Source organism: Meleagris gallopavo, chromosome Z (genome assembly GCF_000146605.3).
Source record: "Meleagris gallopavo isolate NT-WF06-2002-E0010 breed Aviagen turkey brand Nicholas breeding stock chromosome Z, Turkey_5.1, whole genome shotgun sequence".
Classification (NCBI taxonomy): domain Eukaryota; kingdom Metazoa; phylum Chordata; class Aves; order Galliformes; family Phasianidae; genus Meleagris; species Meleagris gallopavo.
This window is the reverse complement of record NC_015041.2, coordinates 45,672,134-45,696,241: the sequence shown is the minus strand read 5'-3', so window position 1 is coordinate 45,696,241 and position 24,108 is coordinate 45,672,134. Positions and strand designations below refer to the sequence as shown.

The following is a 24,108-nucleotide window of genomic DNA, read 5'->3' as shown; positions in this document are numbered from 1 at the left end:
TTTTTTATAAAGAATAGTCTTTTTACAGGAAGCGTACAGTCTAAAGTATAAAACATGGGGTCAGAGCTGTTAATCAGGTAAGTGTGATTGCACTGTAACTGGTTAAAAGACTATATGATTGCTGCTTATATAAAAACAGTATTCTGGTTGTTTCAGAAAATTTAAGTCAGAAGAGTTATTTAAATTTAAGAAGTAAATTGCAGCACGATTAAAAATGGTGAAAAAATGAGTAAATACCTGAAAGATGATTCAGAAATTCAATGTGCTCTGCCAGGTTAGTGCATTAAAGGACTCCTCTGTGAAAGATAATAATAAGAAAGGTGTAATCTTGAGTCATTAAATATCATATGAGTAATAGACATTTTTCAAGTCTTTTTAATGTAGCAGTCAAAAGTAAGAAACATCAAGTAGCTGGAAATGCTCAACCAATTGAGTTCATATAGATAATAAATTACTAGTAAATGATGTATTCTATCAGATTATTTGATGAAAAGTTTATCTGCACTTACAAAGAGAAGCATGGTAACACATATAGGTGGGAAACCCGCCTCATACCTCATCCTGGCTTCTCCCAGACCTGTCACCAGAGTTATCAGCTAATCACTGTCCCATCACAAGTTCAGAGGAGAACAAAATCAGGCAGGGGAGAATTAAATTAAGGTCTCAGGAGGAGACATCTTGCTTGGGTCCATCTGAATTAGTCTCCAGATAGCCTCAGCTTCAGTGTTTAGGTGTGAACTATACCATAAGTTAGATGGAGAAGCTTTCTGAGAATGCTTTTTTGCTGATGGTTAGTCACACCCCACAGTGGCAGATATATTATGGGATGCAATGGCAGAGCATTTGGGGATTGCACAAGACTTATACTGGAAAGTGTAGGGGATGGATCAAATGAACACAAAGGGGCAGGTCTAGGTGATTTGTGAAGGAACAAAGGCAGAAAAATAAGAATGAAGGCAATAAAAATAGTGGTTCACTTCTTAACACTGATCTGATCAGTAAATTTGCCTGGCTTTGTTGTGCATCTGTTTAGCAAAGCCTTCCCCATCTTCTAATCAATCTTCATTTTTAACTATCTATTCGTATATGGGGTCTGAATGTCAGCAACTGGAGTCAGAGCACAGATGAGAAAGCTCATGTGTCTGTGGTGCCAGTGATAGCAGTGAGCGTGGCTGTGCAAGCGTCTGTGTGAGCAGTAGCAAAGATCAAGCTGGAGTAGCTGGTGAGCAAGCGGATCAGCCCTAAAGCGGGGTCTGTGTTAGTGTCTTGTGGCAAGACCATGGGAGGAGCTGGCTGTCAGGGCAATAAGGACAATCCCAGCCAACTACTGTAGAATATGCATGTATGTGAGAGAGAGAGTGTTCATGTGCCTATATGTCTATTTGTAAATGTGTGTATATGTGTCTGCATGTGATTCTTGTGAGATACAGGAATCCATGGGCCAACTACTTAGCAGACTGGATGTCTAGGACCAGCTACTGGAGAGATTCACATTGTGCTTGATATATATATATTTCCTCTACCAGATCATCATCTAGGTCAGCCAAGAATTGAAAAAAAGATGAGATTGCTGGTGCTTTTTGCAATGTGTTCCTTTAATATACATGACTGTTCATGAACAGTTATACATATTTAGTTATATTGAGCTTATAAGACAAGGTTTTGTCATGCAGGGGACCTGTGAGGATGGAGAATCCAGGGGATGCCCCCATGCTGGATAAAACTGATTCTGGCTGGGTTTTTAATACATCCGGCACTGAGCTCACCAGTGAAGGAATAGTTCTTTTGGAATCTCCAGTGCACATCCTTAGTGCAGGAGAATGTCAGAGATGCTCCAGCCATTGAGGAGAGTTTCCCCGCAGTCCAAGAAGAAAATGATGAAGGACGCTGTCCCACTATAGGCCGAATGGCCTATAGTGGATGATGTCAGAGAAGATATCCACATTGCAGCCAATGAAAGGACACCATTGTGAAGCTGCAAGATTTTCAGTAGAATAAATGCTTTACTTGAAGAAAAAAGAAGGTGGACAAGAATGGGGATAAAAATCACAATATTTGAATAATTATGGAAATCATAATAGAGGTGGGAAACAGAATTTAATTCAACTTCAAAGGAAGATAAAATCCCAGGTATTATGTGAGCAGTGCGATCAGGTTTGCATAGTTCTGGAAGTACTTCTGCAAAAGGAACAAGAGTAAACAGAGTTCCTTTGCAGCTCTCTGGCAGAGCTGTAAATCATAGAATTATAGAATGGCTTGTATTTGAAGGGACCTCAAACATCGTCTAGTTCCAGCCCCTCTGCCATGGACAGAGTTCCTAGATCAACGTGTCCAGAGCCCCATCCAACCTGGCCTTTAATACGTTAGGGAATGGGGCATCCAGAGCTTCTTCCAGTCCTGAATGTGGCCTACAGGAAAGCTGAGGAAGGACTTCTTGTGAGGGCACATATCACCAGGACAAATCAAAATAGTTTTATACTGGAAGAGGGTTCATTTAGACTAGATATTAGTAAGAAATCCTTTACTGTGAGGGTGGTGATGCACTGAAACAGGTTGCCCAAGGAGGCTGTGGATGCCCTGTCCCTGGAAGTATTCAAGGCCAGGCTAGATGGGGCTGTGAGCAACCTGGTCTACTGGGAGGCGTCCCTGCTTATAGCAGGGGGGTTTGAACTAGATGATCTTAAAGATCCCTTCCAACCCAAATCACTCTATGATTCTATGATTACTTGGGCAGCTCGTGCCAGTGCCTTACTGATCTCTCATTGAAAAATGTCCCTAACATCTAACCTAATTTCTCTTTTTTTAGTTTAAAACTGTTCTCCCTAGACCTATAACTATCTACACATGTAAAATTCAATTTCCTTGCTGTTTATCCACTTTATTTATGTATTGGAAGGCAGCAGTGAGGTATCCTCAAATTCTTCCCTTTTCCAAACTGTCTAAATAGAAGAGGTGCTCCAGCCCTATCATCATCTTTGTGACCTCCTCTGGACTCTGTCCAAGAGCTCTGCATCCTTCTTGTGCTGAGGATCCCAGATCTAAAAGCAGTACTCCATCTGGGGCCTTACAAGGGCAGAGTAGAGAGGGACAGTCCCCTCCTTCATCCTGCTGGCCCCTCTTTATACTCAGGATACATTTGGTCTCCTGGGTTGAAAGTGCACATTGCTGGTTTATGTTAAGGTTTTCACCTACCAGGACCCCCCAAGTCCTTCCTGGACAGGGCCACTGTAAAGTTGTTCTTCCTGTCTACACATATCTGGAATTTCTCCAAACCAACTGCAACACCTTGCACTTGTCTTTGTTGGGCCCACTTGGACCCACTTTTCAAGCTTGTTCAGATCTCTCTGGATAATTCTTTTTTCTGTCATATCATACATATCACTCAGCTCAGTGACCCCTGCAAGATACTCTTGCAAGTCATCACTATCCTTCACCTGGGGACAGAGCCATTGGCCATAATGTACTTATCTGTGATTAGTTTCTCTTTTAGCTCATCACGTACTGAATCATTATTCCAAACACCCTTCTTCATCACTGGCAATCATCTTGAGGCCAAAGCAGTGTTCCCAGGCTACTTGTCAAGAGATCTGCAAAGGCATCTCTTCCAGTCAGGCCAACTGAAGATCATAAAGCTGAGAGACACCTCTTCACAATTAGCGAGCTTTCCTTATTTCTGAACATGATGATGTATGCGTGTGTTCCTTTGGCTGTCTTCCCAGAGCACATTCCAAGTTCTTTTCTATACATACACATGTATTTTAAAATACGTATTCTCCATACATGGTTTACCCTATAAGAAGATGCATTAGAATAGATGAGGCAAAATTGTCTATGAACTTTCAGAAATAATATGATTAGTACAAGCTTCCAGCCTGTAGGGAATCCTAGAACTATTATTGTTTTTGAAATCTCATAATGAAGTTTATTTTGTGTTGTTTGAAAAAAGACAAAATATTTGTTTTTGTCTAGTTTTATATTGATCCTAATATGTTGATTTTCATAATTTTATAGTCATATTTTTGAAAAAATCTGTGGTTACCTAGCATGCTAATGTTTTGTTGAATCAGTACTTCCTGTAACTTAACAAGATCTAGTTGTGGATTTTATTTCGGATGACTGCATATTCTGAGTTGAAAGGAGATTTAAATTTGTCCAGTGCAAGCATACCAAAATGGATTCCACATGGCTGCTTGAGTCCATTAAACATTTGACGTATTATTGAAGGGAGATCTCTGAAAAGCATCAAGACAACACTTTGTAGCCAAGACATAATTCACTGCCTTTCAACAATATGCACTGAACAATGGAATTCTTATCCTAGACTTTAGATGTCTGAAAAAGCATGTTAATAGAGCAAGAAGGTAACAGGACTTTATTCAAATATCTTCAATGTCTTTGCAAGTGAGCTGTCAAACATCAGATAGATAAAACGAGATTTGAGTCAGAATAAAAAAGAGAAAAAAATTTCCAAGTATAGAAACGATGTTGAAGTCTCAAACAAAAGAAAGTCTCAAACAAAAGAAAGATGGGAATCATTCAATTTTACAAAAGAATTTGGCTCAATTTTATTCTGAGGTGAAGTTTTTTCTTTGTTTATTGATAACAGTGACCACTCATATTCCTTTGCTGAGTACAGTATGCTTTATCTTCCAGTGATTGCCAATTAGGATTCAAAATATCTATAGCTAAGTAGACATCTGAGCAGTAACAGGGCCTCTTGGGGTGTATGAAGCAATTTTTTTTAGAGTCTAAGACTATTGACTTCTATTCAGTAAACAAGGTTCAGATGATATTCACACTCTGGAGCTCCAGTGATTTAAACACATTTCCTGAAAGTTGCTGATTGTCTGAAGAGACTTTCAGTCATGTTTTTAGAGACTAGTGGAGGAATACATGGTAATAGTACCAAAAAGAGATTTTCAGTTAAAAGACAGATTATATTTTACTCAGATGAAAGAAGAAGCTAAAAGACAATAGAGCAGAGGAAACATGCTAAACTAACATCTCAAATAATAGAAGAGCTATTAATTTCCTGAAGAAGTTTATTCTGACAATCTGGACAATATTAAAAGATGAACTGAGCTGTTACTGCGATAAACGACCACTTAGAAAAAAAAAATGTAGATATTCAAAGCATATACAGTGTAGACAGAAACAAATTGATTAGAAAAAGGATGATACAAGATCCTTTCAGTTCATGACATATCTCCTAAGGTTAGATAATTCTTAGAAAATCTACGTTTATGGTGGACAAGTTCTAAATAAAGTTAATATAACAACAAGAAAAAAAATATAGCAAAGGATTTAATAAAGTGGGACCTTCAAGAGGCTGAGAACTGAACTTAGACAACAAGAAGAAGCAATGACTAATGGACATGTGAGCACTGTAACTAGGAAGAATTTTAGAAAGTAGATCATTTTGGGTTGCATATTTCTTATTACTTTCCTGCTGGTATACTCAATCTTCTTAGGACAACAAAAATTTTTCCATTCTACCATCATCTCCATCTTCACACATTGTCAGATGAGTATTTGAGCATAAAAGCTATAAACAAAAGCCAAGCCAGACCAAAAAACAAACGAAAAGAAATGACCAGGAAGTGAAAAAAATTCAAGTTTTAAGTCATCCATTACATATTAGGCAAATTAAAAATTATTGTTATTAGAATTCTGCCTAACTATGCAAGATAATAAGGAATATACATTAGCAATTTCTAAGGAAAGCTGATGGTTTGACTAGAAAGCAGAAGTCTAAAAAAGCATTGATGAGCTTACTAAAAGTTCTCGTTTTACTAAGGCAAAGTAGTCTACAATGTATTCTTTCTTCTGGTAAAAGCAAGCTGTTGGGATTTTTTGTGTTATCTCTAAATCACATCGGATACAAAATCAGTTCTCTTCTAAACTTGGTCAGCAGTTTTTTAAGAGAGTTATTATTTGAAGTACAACAAACACAGCTTCAAAAAATAGCAGCTAATTGCAGGAAGATCGACTTCATGTTGTGTATGTAAGCAGATTGGTAGCTGTAAGCACAATGATTTTATTGGGGAAATTTAATTTCACCACATGAAATTGGATAGCTGCACTCAAATATTGGAAGTTGGAAGAGGCAAGGCAGTTTGGTTTCATGGAATTCACCATCTTACAACCCTGAACTCCATACTTAGGTCACATGAGCAGAGTAGAGAGTGCTTTAATTTGTAATTAGGCTGCTCTCAGTGTGATCAGTTTGTCCCTTGAGATCTCAGAGAAAGATTGTTTACCAAAATATTTCCTGGCTCTTCAGAAGAGCATGGCACATCATTTGATATTAATTCTGATCAGAGAATGTGAGGTCATAATCAACGTGTTAGAAATCACTGCAAAATAAGACAAGCAGAAGTCTGTTTTCTGCTTGTGAGTCAATGTTTTACTTTGCTTTTTGCTATTTTTTACGCCTTTTAATTTCAGTCTTCATCATTTTTAACACAAATTTAACCTTGCTCTGTTAATGTGCAAACAATCATGCAGAACCATGCAGAATCATGTAGCTGTCAAACCGCTGATACTGAAAATAATTGATTCTGAAAATTCCACGGTTGCAATCACTCTAAGAGCTCCCTTTTCTCCTGGGCAAGGAGAATAATACTGTACTCTTGGCACTGAAAAATTATTCAGTAAGATGCTAGTTGTCTTTTATTATACCATTGAAGTTCAGCAAAGCTGATGTGTGATATGGTAAGTATTTTGAATGAAAAGAGCATTTTACAAACACTTCCTTGAAATAATACTCTTGTTCCTTGTCTTACTTTGTCTACATTTCTCTTTCCATAAATAAGACAACTCCAAGTCATTCTTGCATGTATATTTCAGACTGTTCCTGAAGATCATCTTGCTTCTTAATGATTCTGTCTTTAAAATCAGCTGACCACTGCACACTCAGATGCTGATCTTCGAAGAGTGAACTCTAGGATTTAGCATATACGAATGGACTAATTTAATGAACTAACTTAAATAGAGAATTAAACTTAACTACTTAAAAATATTGTAGTGCTATTTATATTAGAGGCAGGCTTCCAAGGCAGGTTATAACATTCATCTTATTTTAACTAATGAAATTCCATCCAAAGCTCTATATTTGAATCTAAGAGAGGGAAGAGGTACAAGAAGAAAAATGAAGGTATTTTTCCCTTCAGCACACTTCTCATTGCTTTTCCCCATTTTCCCTAGGTTTTGCTACTTCTGTACTCAGTTAGGTATCTAAAACTCACTCGGGTATCTGTGAATCTTGCACAATTCTCGCATACCTCCTCCTAATCATACAGGGAATCCCCTCATTTCTCATCACACTTATACCAGATTCTCACACAAATCATTCAGTAAATCTAGCAAGTCTTTTGGCAGTCTTATGTAGTCCATTGAGCATACCAGTGGATAGCACTGAAAAAATTGTGTTAAAATGGAACACCTAAGGTTAGTTATCCAAATTTTCACTAATTTTTATGAAGCTTGGTTTCAATTCAATATTTGCTGTACAATATAAACCACTCTTTATATACATAGGAAGAAATCTATTCTGCTGCAAAAATTGTAATAACACTTCCTGTCTCATTTTTAAAATACCAAAGATGAGAACGAAAGTTGCAGTCTCATATAAGGACTATCTAGTACTGCTACTGTCCTTTAATATGTGTGCTACTATCTTAGATTCTCCAGTGTTACTGTATGAATGACTTCAGGCAATCCAGTCAAATACTGATTTAGATACATAAAAATTTCAGGATAATTCAGAAGAGGATCCAGAATTTGCAGTGAGGTCCTCGAAATCTCTTTAATTATTTTCAGTTATTAGCATGTGAAGGCATGTCTGGTAGGTACCACATGAATATTAGCATCTTGTTCTGCACTGGTCAGAAAAGCAAATGATATTTGCTCATTCTAAACTTATGTAGATTTAGAACAATAATTCAGAAGCAAAAAGTTTTTCGTCCTCTCATTAATTCCTGAAGTCATCTAATCAGTCAGAATGAATACACACAGGGGTAATTGAAAGTCCCCTACGCATGATGCTTTTCAGTGTCTCTGTGCTGTCAGCAGAATTTGTTATCAATTTATTATTTTAACTATACCCATAACAGAGGCAAAACTCATCAAGGATTTTAATTATTGTAGGAAAGAGGAAAAATTCTGTTATCATTCATACATGCTGTGAGAAGTTCTAAAATATTCAAGACTGCTACTCCACTTACATTTATGGACCTATTAGTCCATTTTCCTTGTCAGTTCTATTTGCCTGGCTTTGAATGATGTGGGATTCCTGCATTTTGAATTCCAAAGGTGTCAGTGCTGTGCACACAGTGGAACAGGTGACATGAGTTTCTTAAATACTGAAAAATATAAATGAGAGAAAAAAGAAAGGGTAAAAGAATGGAAGCTTAGGGGATGGTATAAAACAACATATTTAAAGCAGGTTCGCCTTTAGCCAAACTGTAAAACGCATTTATCATTTTAGCTGCAGAAACTTTACTGCAACTTAAGATCTAAAAAATGATAATAGTGAAAATGTGGAAAGACATATTCAGTATCTATAGGATGAGAAAGAATTTGAAACAAATTGATGTAATGACTATGTAAAAGTGTCTATCTTCTTAAATTCAAGAGCAAATAAAATAAAGCAATTGCAGATATTTCATTAAGAGGTAAATGATAAATTCAGCTACAGGTTTGGTAGCATTTGACAAGACTTGTATGGCCATTGTTTAGGAGCTTGACTGATTCCAGTAAGAATTTTCACAACTAATCCTAACAAATAGTGCTCTTTATTGAAGTAACACATTAGGGATTCTTTTGAGTTGCCTGTGATAAATACACTGTCTGCAGAGCACATGAGGGTACCGGTGATGTGAATAATATAGCCAAATGTAAACAAGTGAAACTATGGAATTACTCTACAGAGATTTCTAAGTTTTCCAGGAAAGACTCAGTTTAATTGCATGTGTGAATCTTACCAAGAGATAATTCCTAATGAGGGGAGGAGAGGCTCAGCCTGTTGACTGGTTTCAGAAGTCAATATGTTCTCTTGGCTTGTCTGCTATGGTATCTTCCTCCAGATTCTCTCACTAAGTCATTTTTGTACTATTAATTTTCTTACTTTTAGGTGGAGACTAATGGGCTCTTGTCAGAAATATCTTTCTTGTGATTTGTGCAAAAGAAAATTGAAAAGCTGCTAACTTAGAGTGACTATTGTGCAGTTTATCAGTTACATAGTACCAAATTCCCATCCGCTCTATGTTATCACAGAACCTGGCCAGGACATTTATAGTTCACTCCACCCTCCATGCTGAATCTCTTAGTGTCAGAATACCAAGCTCCTCTGGTATAACTGATATCCAAGAGAACAGGTTGTGTTGCCTAGGAACTATCATGAAACAAATTTATTGCATATGTACTACATTCCACCCTGGAGGTTTCTTCAACAGTTTTTTTCTTTTAAGGGGGGAATCAGTAAGTTACTTCTGATAAATACTCAACATAATACGCCCCGTGACTTGAGCCTCACAAAATTTAGAAGGAACTGGGAAGATCGCATGCAGTCTTGTTGTGAGGATTAGAGTGCAAGGAGCTCTTGGGCTACTTGCTATATATGGGGTAAGAAGATTTACTGGTAGTTACAGTAGAAAGACAGTATTACCAGTCCTAAGCAAGGCCTTGTATTTAATGACCAGGCCAAAGGGAGAGACGGGGGGGCATGATGGAGCACCATAATAACAAGTGTATTATTTCCTCAACAGTATGTATTTACTCCTGCTTTACATACATTTCAATGTTCGATTTGCAAGAAGAAGAATTAAAGCAGTGCACATTAAAGCTGACTAATTGTAGGACTAGAATTTCTGCATAAGATTTAAACTTAAAAATTTATTTGTAGGAAATTCAGTACACAGTTTCCTGAGAAAGTACTTCTATAATTATCCTATTATCAATTTGGTATAATACGTCCTTTTTAGTCCTATTATACAGTCTATACAAAAATTTACAAAAAATTATCAATATTACATTTGTAAGTCCAAGTCTTCTGCCTCTTCACCTAGTTTGGAAACATAGAGGTCCCAAAGGTTTGGAAACACACAGCTATTGTGTCAATGCTGAGAAGAAGGAGATCACAGAACTTCTGAGGTGTTACAGACAACAAGGCTGCAGTCTTGTCAGGAGAAGAAAATAATGGTTTAGAAGGGCTCAGAGATTGCCCATGAACTACAGCAGTGGAAGATGGGTGGTAAAAATGACAAGAAAAATCTTTCCTCTAGATATAAGCAAGGATAAAACAAAACATGGGGGTCCTTGAAAATAGATCTTTGGCAAGGCAAAATTTCTGGAGAAATGAAGACATGGGCAGGCTTGTTTTTTTCACTGGCTTATCTGCTTTGCATATATCTCATGTTATGCATCAAAGTACTTCATAATGGTCCACAGTGCAATTAGAAAGCTCTGATCTAATAATGGACCTCTTGGAGTTGGTCCAGAGGAGGGAACATATGATCAGAGCACTGGAACACCTCTGCTACAAAAACAGGCTAAGGAAGCTGGGCGTATCCATCCTAGGGAAAGGAAGGCTCAGGGGAGACCTCATTGCTGCTTTTAGTACTTAAAAGAAGCTTATAAACAGGATAGAGATATTAGAGAAAGAGAGAAGGAAAACAGTGGAAGAGCAGTAATAACAGTATTGCATAATTTTTAATTTCCGGCTGAAATATTGTAAGGAAAACAGTGAATATTAGTGCTAGTTCCCTCCCATGCTTACCTGTTTACTACTTCCTAGAGAATATAAACTACAGTTCTCAGTGTCCATTAAGCCTTCAAAACTACAGTTTTGTTTTAAAATGAAAACTTTCTTGGAAACTTTCCTGACTGATTGGCCTCATCTTTCCTTTGTGACAGCTAGAAGTCTTGTTAGATTAGTTTTGCTAGACTTTACAGCAAACAACATTCACAGACATATTAGGATGAATATACTATGATAGCAGAGGGATCAAAGTGCTCAGAATTTTTTAAGATCAGAACAAAAACTCAAGGATAAGAATTAATAATTCTGCTTGTTCCTCTATCATTTAGATTTTTTATTAGCAGAAGCTACTTCACAAAAAGAAATAGGATGAATTGTCCTTTTTTCAGACACAGAAAATTAAAATAGTACTTGAGAAAAATTTGACTCAAATATAAGTTCCAGAAACTGTACTAGATTTGCGAGAATAGCACTTTCATGGTAGCTCTACATTACTGTTTTGAATTATTCTTAGCAAGTGTCCAAACACTCCTCCCTAACACCAATGGACAAGAGCAGAAAATAGGAAAAATAGCATCAAGAATGTCGACAGTTTTAGGACAACACAGAGACTGCTTACTATCTACTATCATGGGCAAAACACACTGGAATTGTGAAAATTAACTTATTCTTAGTTAAAATAGATTCAGATAATGGCAAATAAAAGAAACAATAAAAAAGATAGACATTAAAGTAATTCCTTTCCTTCCTTTTCTGAGTTCCCCCCCTTTCCAGATTCCTTTGCCCAGTGGAGCAGGTGATGGCTCTGGAGTGTTGGTGTGTGGTTAGCCACTGCCCTCTGCTCCTCCTTTCTTCTTAACATTTCTGAAGTGCTTTGGAGTGAGCCTTCCATGGGCTGCAATTCATGTCAGGAATATCTGTCTCGTCAGGCATAGGATCTGAATTGTGGATATCTCCTCCACAATGGAGTATCTTTACCTCTTCTGAACTTGGTGTCCCAAAACGGTTGTATTTCTTACACTTCGTTGCAGCTTCCTCTGTCCAGTGAATTTTGCTCTTTCTTAAATCCATTGCCCTTAAATCCAGTGCCACCATCTTGTCTGCTGTGTTTTGTGTGGCAGCTTGGCCGAGGACCCTAGCAGACTCCTGCCAGCACAGGCAGCCAGAGACCCTGGAACTAATAGCAGGACCTTTCCCCTGAAGAAAAAAAAAGCAAAACAAAAAGCAAACAGACATCGTAAGTCACCTCAGATTATCTTCTTCTACCTTTAATCAGAATTAAATATAGATTTTTACTCAGAAGAGATCTGGGGTAGCCCAGAGAAAAACCTAACTGTGTTCTCTTGTGAAGTTATCTAAATTATTTGAAACATTTTAAAAGAGCAGAACATCCAGAATCTCGTTACTTAGAGGCCTGTATATTCTTCAAGGAATCTCTGACATAAAGGCTACATAGAATCTCTGTTATATGCACATGATCAAAATTTGTTCTCTAGGGCAAGCTTCAAGCAGTACTTGCTCTTGCAGCCCCTAACTTTCCCCTAGCTGTATAATTCAGTGAACAGTGCAGACTGAAATCCGAGAGGGAACAGCAAATTTTGTTCTACTCTCTGGTTAACTTGTCATTAGTTTGTTTATTTGTAGCTGTGGATGCTGAAAAATAAGGGTAAACACTGATGCTAAAAACAACAGAAAAGTTGCAAACACTTGGGTAATATAAAAACCGACACCTTTACTCAAACATGCTAGAGCATAATAATACTTATTTATTATTGCTTTCAGAATAACAGATTTTTCAAATTAAAATTTCTCTGTAGCACAGAATTTCAAAGAGAAAAAGGAGAGATACAGACCTGTAGGAATGACACAGACTTGTTAGGAGAGACATAGGCCTGCTGGAGTGCGTCCAAAGGAAGGCCACAAAAATGATCCAAGGCATGGAACATCTCTACTGTGAGGAGAGACTGAGAAATCTGAGGGTGTTTGGCCTGGAGAAGAGGATGCTCCAAGGTAGCAGCATTTCAGTATCTAAAGGGGAGCTACAGGAAAGAAGGGGACAGGCTTTTTAGCAGGGGGTAAATGGCTTCAAGCTTAGAGAGGGTACATTTATGTTGGATATAAGTTCCTTCCAACTTTAAGGGTTCTGTCATTCTGAATAAAAGAGAATCCCTGCCCCAACATCCCTGTCCTCCAGAACAAGTAAAAGAGAGAAAAGTCCAATCTAGTTAGTTCTACTGATAAATAAAAACTATACTCTTATTTGAAAACATGTATGGAAATGAAAATGAAATGCCATGTTATTCTTTTTGCTCCCATCTTGGATCCCTGAGCTTCTGTTGAAATCATAACTCAACAAACTCACTTGCAGTTCCACAATGCGGGATGAGGAGATGGCAGAATTAAAGATTATGTAGGTAGAGAAACCCAAATATCATTCTTCATTTGCACTAAATTGAAGTGATGTCAAAACAATCATTTACTTAGTCAGAAGAATTGGAAGAAACTGATAAAAAAAAATATATATATATTACAGGGAAGCAACAGTGCTCTTTACCTTTCAGTAACTTAGTTGATCACCATTATTAATCATTCAAATGTTCACAGGGGTATTAGCAAGCAAAAAACTTTAAAAACCTGATGAAAACTATATGTCACACATGCCGGTGAAAAACAAGCCCTAAAACTAACAAGTAGATGTTGTGGTATATAGGACCTGCAATCTGCTTGTATCTGTAAGGTTTTACAATAAACGAGGCAATATATACAGTTGCAGATTACCAACAATAAACTTGTCGGATGCACTATCAAAGTGATCTTGTTATATAACCATAGCACTGACAATCAACTTTTTACATCCAACGACTAAATATGACTGTATTTATCTTACTTTGGGTCTTAGATTTATTGATTAGTCTACAACAGTAACGACAATGTCACATAAGAACAACAATAAATACAGATATATCAGGTGCATTAAAGTCACCTTACCTTTCCCTATCATGTGCATTTCTGTATTGCATGAAATGGTTTGTTCTTCTGCGCCTTGTGTTTGCCACAGACCAGTGCAACTGCCCTTCCATGCAAAATGACAGTAATGTCCTCATCACAGATTCACAAAATGATTGAGGTTGGAAGGAATCTCTGGAAATCATTTAGTCTAAATCTCTTGCTCAGAAAAGGCTATTTAGAGTCCAGGAGTATGTTCAAATGTGTTATGGAGATCTCCAAGGGAGGAGATTGCCCAGCCTTTTTTGGCAACCTGTGTTTAGTTACCTTCACAAAGAAAGTATTTCCCAGTGATCAGGAGGAACGTCCTGTGTTTCAGTTTCCTGTGTTTCAGACCTCTTGTCTCTTGTCATGCCACTGGGCACCAGTGATGGAGCTTGACTCCATCCTCTTTGCAAAGCTTCCATCAGTTATTTATAGACATTGATGAGATCTCTCTGAGTCTTCTCTTCTTAAGGCTGAATAGTCACAGTTCTCTCAGCCTTTCTTTGAAGGAGAGGTGCCCCAGTCCCTTCATCAAGCTGATGACCCTGTTCTGAATTCTCCATAGACACATGTCTTTTTTGCACTGGATGTGCTGGAACTGGACACAACAACCCAGGTGTGACTACCAATGTGGTGAGAGGTCACCTCCATTAACCAGCTGGCAGTACTTTGCCTATGCAGCCGAGGATATCATTAATCTTCTTAGTGGCAAGGCCACATTGCTCGCTTATTGTGTTTTAACCTAGTAGGCAGCTAAGCTCCTCACATACATTTGTTTACTTTCTCTTACTGGGGACAGAACTGAGAAGGTGAAAATGTGAGAACTGTTTAGTTGAGATTGAGAGAGAGAAGAAAGAAAAATAAAGAATAAAACCCCCTAATAAGTGGTACCCAACACAATTGCTCACAACCAGTCTTTTGCTCAATTTTATTACTGAGCATGACATTATATGGCATGGAACAATTCTGTGGTCTCTTTGTGTCAGCTGCCCCAGCTGCGTCCCCTTCCAGCTCCTTGTACACTTTCAGGCTTCTTACTGTCAGGGCACTGTGAAAATGCCCTTGGCTCTATGCAGCCTCTACTCGGCATCAATTAAAACATCGGTATGCTATCAAATTTCAGCAACTTCTTCACTTTCTTTTAATTTTCCTTTATTTCTGTTCATCAGAAGAAGCAGCTTTCACATATTATGTATATTTGCAAAGCATCACAAAATAGATTTTTACATTGTTTCTGAAGGATGTGGTTGGAGTCCTTCAGTGGAAGTGTATCATGAGAGACAACGTTTGGTTGAGGTAGATGCAGAAATGAAATGTGATTTAATAAAATCCTACTGGTGTACTCCTTCCAGCTTCCAGAATGCCGAATATAAAGCAAAATTTTTCATTTTTTTATTCTATTTGACTTCATTTTGTATTCTTTTTCTAAAAAAAATAAAAAAAAAAAAAAGCAGCGATGTTTTAGGTAGAAAACATATGTTTTTTATAAATGTTTTCTTATAAAATAAAGTTTATTTTCAAATAGAAAGCCTCAATAGGAGTCAGATGAAGTATGCTTTTGATTTTCTATAGCATAAGATACTCAATACATCTTCAGAGGCCAAATATTTTTGGATTATTCACAACACAGTCTGATTTATAGGACATATTAAGTCATCATAGAATCACAGAATGGCTTGCGTTGGAAGGGACCTCAAGGATCACCAGATTTCAAATCCTCTGCCACAGACAGGGTTGCCAGCTGCTAGATTGTGTACTAGATCAGGTTGCCCAGGGAACCATCCAATCTGGCCTTAAACACTTACACTTAGGTGGTGCTTCCACAACCTCTCTTGACAATCTGTCCCAATACCTCACCGCTCTCTCTGTAAAAAAACTTCCTGACATAGAATCTTTAAGGTTGGAAAAGACCTCTAAGATCATCTAGTCCAACCCACTAACTATCTCCCTCAAGGCTACACCTCCATGGTTCTTGCACGCTTCCAGAGATGGTGATTCCCTTGCTTCCCTGGGAGATCCACCAATTCAAACAACCAAAGCAGAGGGAGAAGGGACACCACCAAATGAATCTATGTCTGATCTACATGCTGATGGTCTTGGTAAAAGCATGGACTCTATATCTAATCTAAATCTCCCCTCCATGGTTTGAAACCATTCCCCTTGTTCTATCGCTATCTACCCTTGTAAAAAGTTAATTTCCATAATGTTTATAAACTCCTTTCAGTACTGGAAGGCTGCAATGTGGTCTCCCTACAGTTGTCTCTTTTTCAGACTGTACAAGATCAGCTCCTTCAGCCCATCTTCGGAGGAGAGGTGCTCCAGTCCTTTAATCACCTTTATGGCCCCCAGTGGACCCTCTCCTAAAGCTCCACAACTTTCCTATGCTGGGACCCCCAGACTTGGACAAACACTCATACAGCAGTTTTATTTTATTTCAAACAAAAAGGTTAGAATTACTAAATCTAAAAAGCTCCTTCTGTTTATCTGATACTTTAACATTGCAACCCAACTACTCGTATAGTTGTTTATACATCCCACAGTACTTTCTTTACCACATTACATCACAGCTAGTTTACCAGATGCCATAAGTTGACTATTCATAGTTGTGATCTATGTATATTGGCAAGTTTCTGAGCTTCACTTGTTCAGGGCAGTTCAGAAGCTAGCCTTTTTCTCAGCAAAAAGTTTCAGAGCATGTATGTGGAAATTAATATCGTCTGCTTTGACAGCAATTAACTCACATGTATACCCATTTTTAAAGCTTAGCTTAATCACTTAAGAATATTTTTGTCAATGGTTACTGGATATTCTTTAAACTTATTATTTCAATATTTTTCAAAGTGTCTTTCCCAGATCTTGCTCTTTTTCTAATTTTCTGGTCTCACTTTCTGTAAATTCCTTTTCTTCCATTTTTCTCCATCAACTTTGGTTCTAATTTCACTCTTCTAATTCTATTGTTTCATCATTCTCATCAAGCATTTACTTATCTATCAACTCAATATATATATAACTCAATATTCACCCAAACTCAGGATCTAGGCTTCTGTATAAAAAGAAGTCATCTAATACTTATAAAATACTACAGGAACTGCTTGATCATGAATCATGTTCACCAGTGCTGCATACAAATGAGAATATTTATTAAGGAAAGAGGTTGTCATTTTGCTAGAACTAGAATCAGTCAAAACATATTAATTCTTCTTAATGAAGGATTTGTTTTCCTTGAAAACACTTTAATAACTCATTTTATTGATTTAAAACAACAGAAACCACAATAAATACAAGATTAATAATGCTGTATTTGGCTGAGCAAGGTCTTGTGACAGAGGTTGTAAGGTCTCATACAAAATCTCAATTGTTTAGATACCACATGAGTGTGTTTTTCATCCAGCAGAAGTCAAACCACTGAGAGAAGTGAATAGAGCAACAGCTTATTGTTTCAAACTAATAAATGAGTGTGATATCAAATAATTAGTTAAACAAAGTGAATGTTTTTAGCCATATTATTAAAGCTTCTTAAGACTACAGTTAGATAGGAAATCTTTACAGCAGTACATACTAAACAGAGTAGCGTGAGTTACTTTTTCTTTTTTCTTCATAACAATGAATGTACTCACTGGTCAGAAACACTTTTGATTAGCCAAAGAACTTTGATGAGAGGAAAAAATGGATTGTTGAAACATAGAAATAGCTAAGATGACAGAATCAAACCAACAAATACATCATTCTGTCTAGAACAGTTTAGCAGTAAGTAACTTGCCATTTGTCTACAAAAAGAATGCTATCACTTCAGGGTAAGGAAAGGGAAAATTACTGACAAGAACTGGGTATGGGAACAAGGTTTATGAAGGGCACAAATACATACTGGTACAGAGTGCTTTCAGCACTTCTTTCCTTCCTCACTTCTCTTTTGACATTTACTGCAGACTTTCTTACATGAGAGGTAGCTGTATATATTGGCTTGTTTTAGTTCACAGCATTTTAATCTGATATAAAGCTTGCCAATAATATTGAAAGAATCTATGGTAACCTTTTCCATCGACCTTTTCTAAACCTCTTGGGTATCTGGCATGTCGTGCGAGAGATTTCACATAAATAAATCATGTGAAAAAAAAAAATAATAAAATCACAAGACTATACTCAGATACATCCTACACAGTTATATGCCATTGCAGACCTATAAACACCTCTTTAGAGACTTAAGAGAGGTGATCATATGTATCCGTACAGCTGAATTTGCTTTAGGCTAGCACTGTGTGTGTCATTACAGGCAAATATATTTAAACTCAATTCTGTATTACAGCATTCAACCAACATGGATTTTTTATTCTTTGCTTTTTGAAACAATTGTTTACAATTTTTCAAAATTATGCTCTTTAGACTAAAAAAATCTGAAAAAGTTTTACTTGTTCTTGACCTTTAATTGGTCACTTGGAAGTTTAAATGCCTTCATTATATAGTGGATGTTTCAACATTTAATGGAAAATTAGAAAATGGAAATGGAAAAAATAAGGAAGTGAATACAGTACTTTGCCTTATTGCCTCTCTTTGCTTCTGGCTCACATCAAAACGATTTTTTTTTTTTAATTAAGGTTGGAAATATTTGAATATTTTTTTTATTTTTGTATAACAAATATACTTCCTAATATATTATTTTTACTTAATAGTATAGATAAATTCAATATATGTAAGAAGTGTATACTGAATGATGTGTTTAAGCCAAGGGAATAATATGCTAATAAATTTTTGTTTGATTGGACGTTAAAAATGCTAGTAGTACTCAAAAGAATACACCTACACATTTTACAAATATTTAGAGAATTTGATTTAACAGACTTTCTAAACAGAGCAATTTTAGGAATTGCTTTATTATTTTTGAGTTGAAGGGGCAAGTCTGCTATACGGGAAGAATTCCATTAAACACAACTCACATGAAGATCCTATCAAACTTCACATGAGGGGGCTACTGCACTGTTGTGTTATACATCAGCGTGTTATATTGTTCCTCACTCTTTCAGTCAAAGCTCTCTCCTGTTAATTTATTTCAGTTCTACAGATTAGCAGTCCCCACTTGCAGCGTTATAAAACATTACTCACAAACACATTTGTTAGAGAAGTGGCAGACAGAGAGTTCTTTGCAGTTCAATTCTCTTGTTGATTCATCCCATTAATCATAAATTATTTGATTTGAATGTCAAGATTTAACAAGGCTGTTCTTTTGTTAAGTTGGAATAGTGTTGTAAAGATTGCTATATGTTATAATTGGGGTGGGAATCAAGCTTCTCCTATAATTCTTAGTCAAAAACAGACTGGCAGCATTTTCTTGGTCCACAAAATGATTTTTAGTTTAGAAATCGATTGCTAGTATTTCAACAAAGGCACAATAAATGCCACTTGGAATATATGGAGGAATGTAATTCCAATAATACATTTAAGATAAACATTATAATATAACAAGAAACCATATTAATAAAACAAAACCTCCAAGAAAGGAAGCTATGAAGGAAAACCCTCTAGTTCTTCAATTGCAACAGAGATTCACATTTCAGTTGCACACCCCTACTCAAACAGAAGCACACAGTGTTGTTGCATGGGTTCCCAGAGTGACACAATTCATACAAGGTGCCTCCCACATAGGCTGCAACTTCCTTCAGGATGTGACTGTCTGCTCCAGCGTAAGGGTCTCCATGAGCTGGAATATAGATTTTCCTCTGTCATCATCCTCTTCTTTGGCTTCAGGGTCCAACCTTCTCTGCTACGGTATTATCCAAAAAACTGCGGGGGAATCTCTGCTTGTGTATCTGGAGCACCTCTTGTCCCACTTCCTTCAATGACCTTGGTGTTTCTGGGGCTGTTTTTCCCATGTTCTTTTCACCCCATTTCTCGCAGCTGTTGTGAAGGCTTCTATTTCTGTTTCTCATTACATTTCTCAGAGGCATTCCCAGGGTGGCTCCTGAGAAAAGTGCAAGGATTTGTTGTTTGAGATAAAGAAAGTTTAACAAGTAAAGCAAAATCTTTACATGCAACCACAGAAAAACAAGGAATTCATTCACTACTTCCCATGAGCAGGCTGATATTCAAACACTTCCAGGAAAGCAGAATCATCGTGCATAATGGTTACTTGGAAAGACAAATGCCATCACTCTGAATGATGGAATATCTTCCTCCTCTACCCCAGCTGTTATTGCTGGATATATTTAATATGGTGTGGGACAACTCTTTGGCCAGTTTGGGTCAGCTGTCCTGGCTCTGCACCCACCCAGATCTTTGTACTACTTTCATTGGAAATCCAAAACACAGAACAATTTCTGTAGAAAATCATCCTGCAAAACCAAGACAAAGGAGTAATTTTGAGGGCTTTTATTTTTACTGTAAACCTTTGCCATAGAAGTCTTCCATAGAGGCCATGTCAATTGATGTCCAGTTCTACTACATGTCCGGCCTCATAAACATTGTTTCACCCTTTTATTTCTTTCTGTTTCATGTAGTACAGTTTGCTGGAGGGAGGAGATGGCTACTGAGAAGAAACGATCTGCTAGGGGAATAGCTCTGTGTGTGGGTTTTATGAATCATAGAATCATAGAATTACTCAGGTTGGAAGGGACCTCAAGGATCATCAAGTCCAACTGCAGCCTAATCATAGTACCCTAACTCTAACAACACTCTGCTAAATCGTATCTCTGAGCACCACATCCAAATGGCTCTTAAACACATCCAGGGACGGTGACTCAACCAGCTCCCTGGGGAGCCTATTCCAATGTTTAACCACCCTTTCTGTAAAGAAACATCCAACCTAAACTTACCTTGGAACAACTTGAGGCCATTTCCCCTCATCTTGTCACCTGTCACCAGTGAGAAGAGGCCTACCCTGCTCTTAATGTAAGCACCTTTCAGGTACTGGAAGAGAGTAATAAGGTCTCCCCTCAGCTGCCTCTTCCCCAGACTAAACAGACCCAGCTCCATCAGCCTCTCCTTACAGGGCTGATTTTCCAAGCCCTTCACTAGCCTCGTTGCCCTTCTCTGGACCTGCTCCAGTACCTCCACGTCCTTTCTGTACTGAGGTGCCCAAAACTGAACACAGTACTCGAGGTGAGGCCTCACCAATGCCGAGTACGGGGGCAGGATGACTTCCCTAGTCCTGCTCGCCACACCATTCCTGATACAAGAAACTTCTTCCCTTGTGCTTTGTTGTATTTGATTACAATGCTGTTACTGAAAATCTCATTGTTATTCACCAGCAGAATTTTCAGTTTGCTTTCCCCACTCTAACAGGTACTTTCATTGTGTTTTGTTTAGATTAGTCAATCTATTTTAACACACAAAAGCTGGTTTTTCTTCATTTTTCTATTCTGACCACTTGTTCTACTTTTCCTACTAATAGCATTTTTTTTTCAATTATTAGTAGTTGTTTCATTTTCTTTTTCTTCCTTCCAATTTTCTCAGAGAACATTCCTTTAATTCCAAGTAGATTTTAAATTTTTTCTATTTTTTAAAATTTCTCGCTACATATATTTTAATATTTTACTTCTATTATTATTTTTTATTTGCTGGTCAGATTAGTGGCTCCTCCATGTAGGTATGTGCCTTTTCATCTGGAACAAACATAAATTTCATCCACAACAGTGCTGAGTACTGTTGCTTTATATTTAATCCCACATCTCTTCTAGTGTAATATGAATAGACTAAAGATAAAAAATTAACAAATCATGCTTGCAATTGTTAGTTTTACCTTAAAATATAAAAAATGTATAGTCTAAAAAACATATTAGAATCTGTAGCATTGTTTTATTCCTGCAAAATATACAGGAAAAATCAAGACATATTGTTATTGCTCTTGGAATAAGTGATTCAGTCCCAGAGGATCTGATGGAAGATATGCAACAACATACATTTTCTTGTGCTCTTTTGTTTTGAATATTCAGAAGTAAAAACATATCAGGCTATATTTTAAAATAAAAGACATTATATAAATATTTGAACATGTTTCTTTACTTCCAATACTCTCTGGGAGCATAAAATATTGTTGTATTATCAAATTGGGTTGACTGATCACCTAAATTGATGTTCTGCAGGATTGTTTAAGAATTGTGATAGTCTAGTAAGATTCTGATCTTACGTGAAGAACAGACTAGTGCATATATGACTATACAAAGGAACTGAGTCATCAATTTTAGTACTAAACTAAAATTGATGAACCCAAAGTTGGTGTGTCTACTTACTTCTATTTACATGTGCTTTCCAAATGCCTTCCATTAATTTCTTTTCACATAATCACAGAGTAGTTGAGGCTGGCAGAGACCATGGGAGATCACATAATCCACCTCCATGGTCAGCTGTTTAGAGCTGTGCCCAGCTGGATTTTGAGTATATCCAAACATAGAGACTCCAGGACCAACCTGAGCAACTTATTCCAGTATTTATCATCCTTCACAGAAAAACAAAAACAGAAACAAAAAACCATCACCAACAACAAAAAAGCTGTTCAGATTTTATTTTCTGTATTGTTCCTCTTTGTGCCTGGAGCCTTTTGTCATGTCACTTGGCTGCAAAGAAACCATCTGGATCTGTTTTCATTATGCTCCCTTTGGAGTTCCTTATAAGCACTGATAATGGTCACCACTGATCTTGTCTTCAATCCCTCCTTGTATGGCAGATGCTCCAGTCCATTTATCATTTTTGTGTCCCTTTGCTGGACTCACCTCACGGATATCTGTCTCTTGTCTACTTAAAGAAGCTCAGGAAGGGACACAGCACTAAAGATGTGTCTCAGCAGTGCTGAACAGAGGTAAAGAATAATTTAATCTTCTGGATATTCTATTATTTGTCTTCCTTATGCACACTTTATGCCTTCTTTGCCACAAATGTACATTGCTGGTTTATATTCATCTTACCATCCAATACCCCGGGTCATCTCTACAAAGCTGGTTTACATCTAGTTGCCCTGCAGCATGTACTGACACATACATCTTCTTCTCTTCATTTCATAAATATATTTCAGAAATGGAATAATGAAGTAACATTATTGCTTTTGTTTATCCTCTCAGTAATGCCATTCAGAAATGAATAAATTTGAACCAAAAATCTGTGCATGGTTTATTGCAATAAGCCAATCAGACCATTGTCAAGAAGACATGGAAATAAATGTTCATCAAAAATAACCAGATCTGCTGCACTTGTAAAGAAATAGTGCTCACACCAGCAACTTGTTCAAGAAAAATTAGTTAAACACCTGCCTAAGGGTGAGGCTTCAGTGACCTAATCATGTATCTAAAGTTAAAACTACTTGTAAACAATTATTGAAATTCATTCATTAAAATGTTTGCCAAATTTTCATGGCCATATTTGTTGTACAATTTAATCTCATTGCATGAAGCATTTTAACATTTTATATTTACAATGTAAATAATCTATGGAGTCTGAATTATCCTTCCACCAAGTACAACGGTGTGTAGGGTTGAATGGTCAGAAAAATATATTGGTAGGAGTAATATTAGTCTATCACCTCATGAGAAAGATGTAGAATGATGCACAGATGTGGAACAGACATATTTTCCCTTTGGCATTTTTAAGATTCTCACACTCTTTTAGTTCGGTAGATTCTGCATATCTCAAGATTAATTTTTCTCTCTTGTTTTAGTTGCTGACAAGAGGCTTTACTGAGGAAAATAGATTGATGCGTAGGATTTCTTTCCTGGTCTTTTCTTTGTTGTTTGGTGATCAGTATAGTGCACAAGTGGATTAGTATTAGATGGAAATGAGATGTCTGCTAAAGTGGAAACGATTGGAACATAATATATATGATGTATATCACTATTTTCATCACAAATTGAAATATTTCTTGCAAAAAAAGAAGTTTATTTATGAAGTTCTCTCTTATACAAGCAATATATTCTATGTATTATTAAGTATGATTTTATAAGTGAACTAATGTGCATATGATATTCAGAAATCCTGTAAACTTGTAATCTGATTAAGAGAATTAGCTGGAGAAAATAACTTTCAGTATTTTCCTTTGTTTTGTGCTATATTACTTATATGCATGAAGTATGTATTTGCAATATCATCATAGAATCATAGAATGGTCTGGGTTGAAAAGGACCTCAAAGATCATCCTGCTATATGCAGGGTCACCAGCCACTAGTTCAGGCTGCCCAAAGCCACATCCAGTCTTGCCTTGAATGCCTCCAGGGACGGGGCATCCACAGCCTCCTTGGGCAACCTGTTTCAGTGCATCACCACCCTTGGCTGTGATTCCATAGAATACCCGGACTCTGTGTGGAATGTTTATTATTATTGTTCCTGCAAATCACTGAGTCTCAGACAGGTTTTTAGTGTATTTCCTATAATTAAATAAAGAA

At 37.0% G+C, this 24,108-nt stretch overlaps 1 protein-coding gene across 1 annotated transcript in view; it reads right to left on the bottom strand.

Annotated features, from left to right (window-relative positions):
* CHD1 (chromodomain helicase DNA binding protein 1) overlaps positions 1-24,108 on the bottom strand; it is a 219,293-nt gene that overhangs the window by 58,499 nt on the left and 136,686 nt on the right. Inside the window, exon 16 of the mRNA XM_031557424.1 lies at positions 11,738-11,956. Coding sequence (XP_031413284.1) covers positions 11,738-11,956 — 219 coding nt within the window. The remainder of the gene's footprint in view (positions 1-11,737; positions 11,957-24,108) is intronic.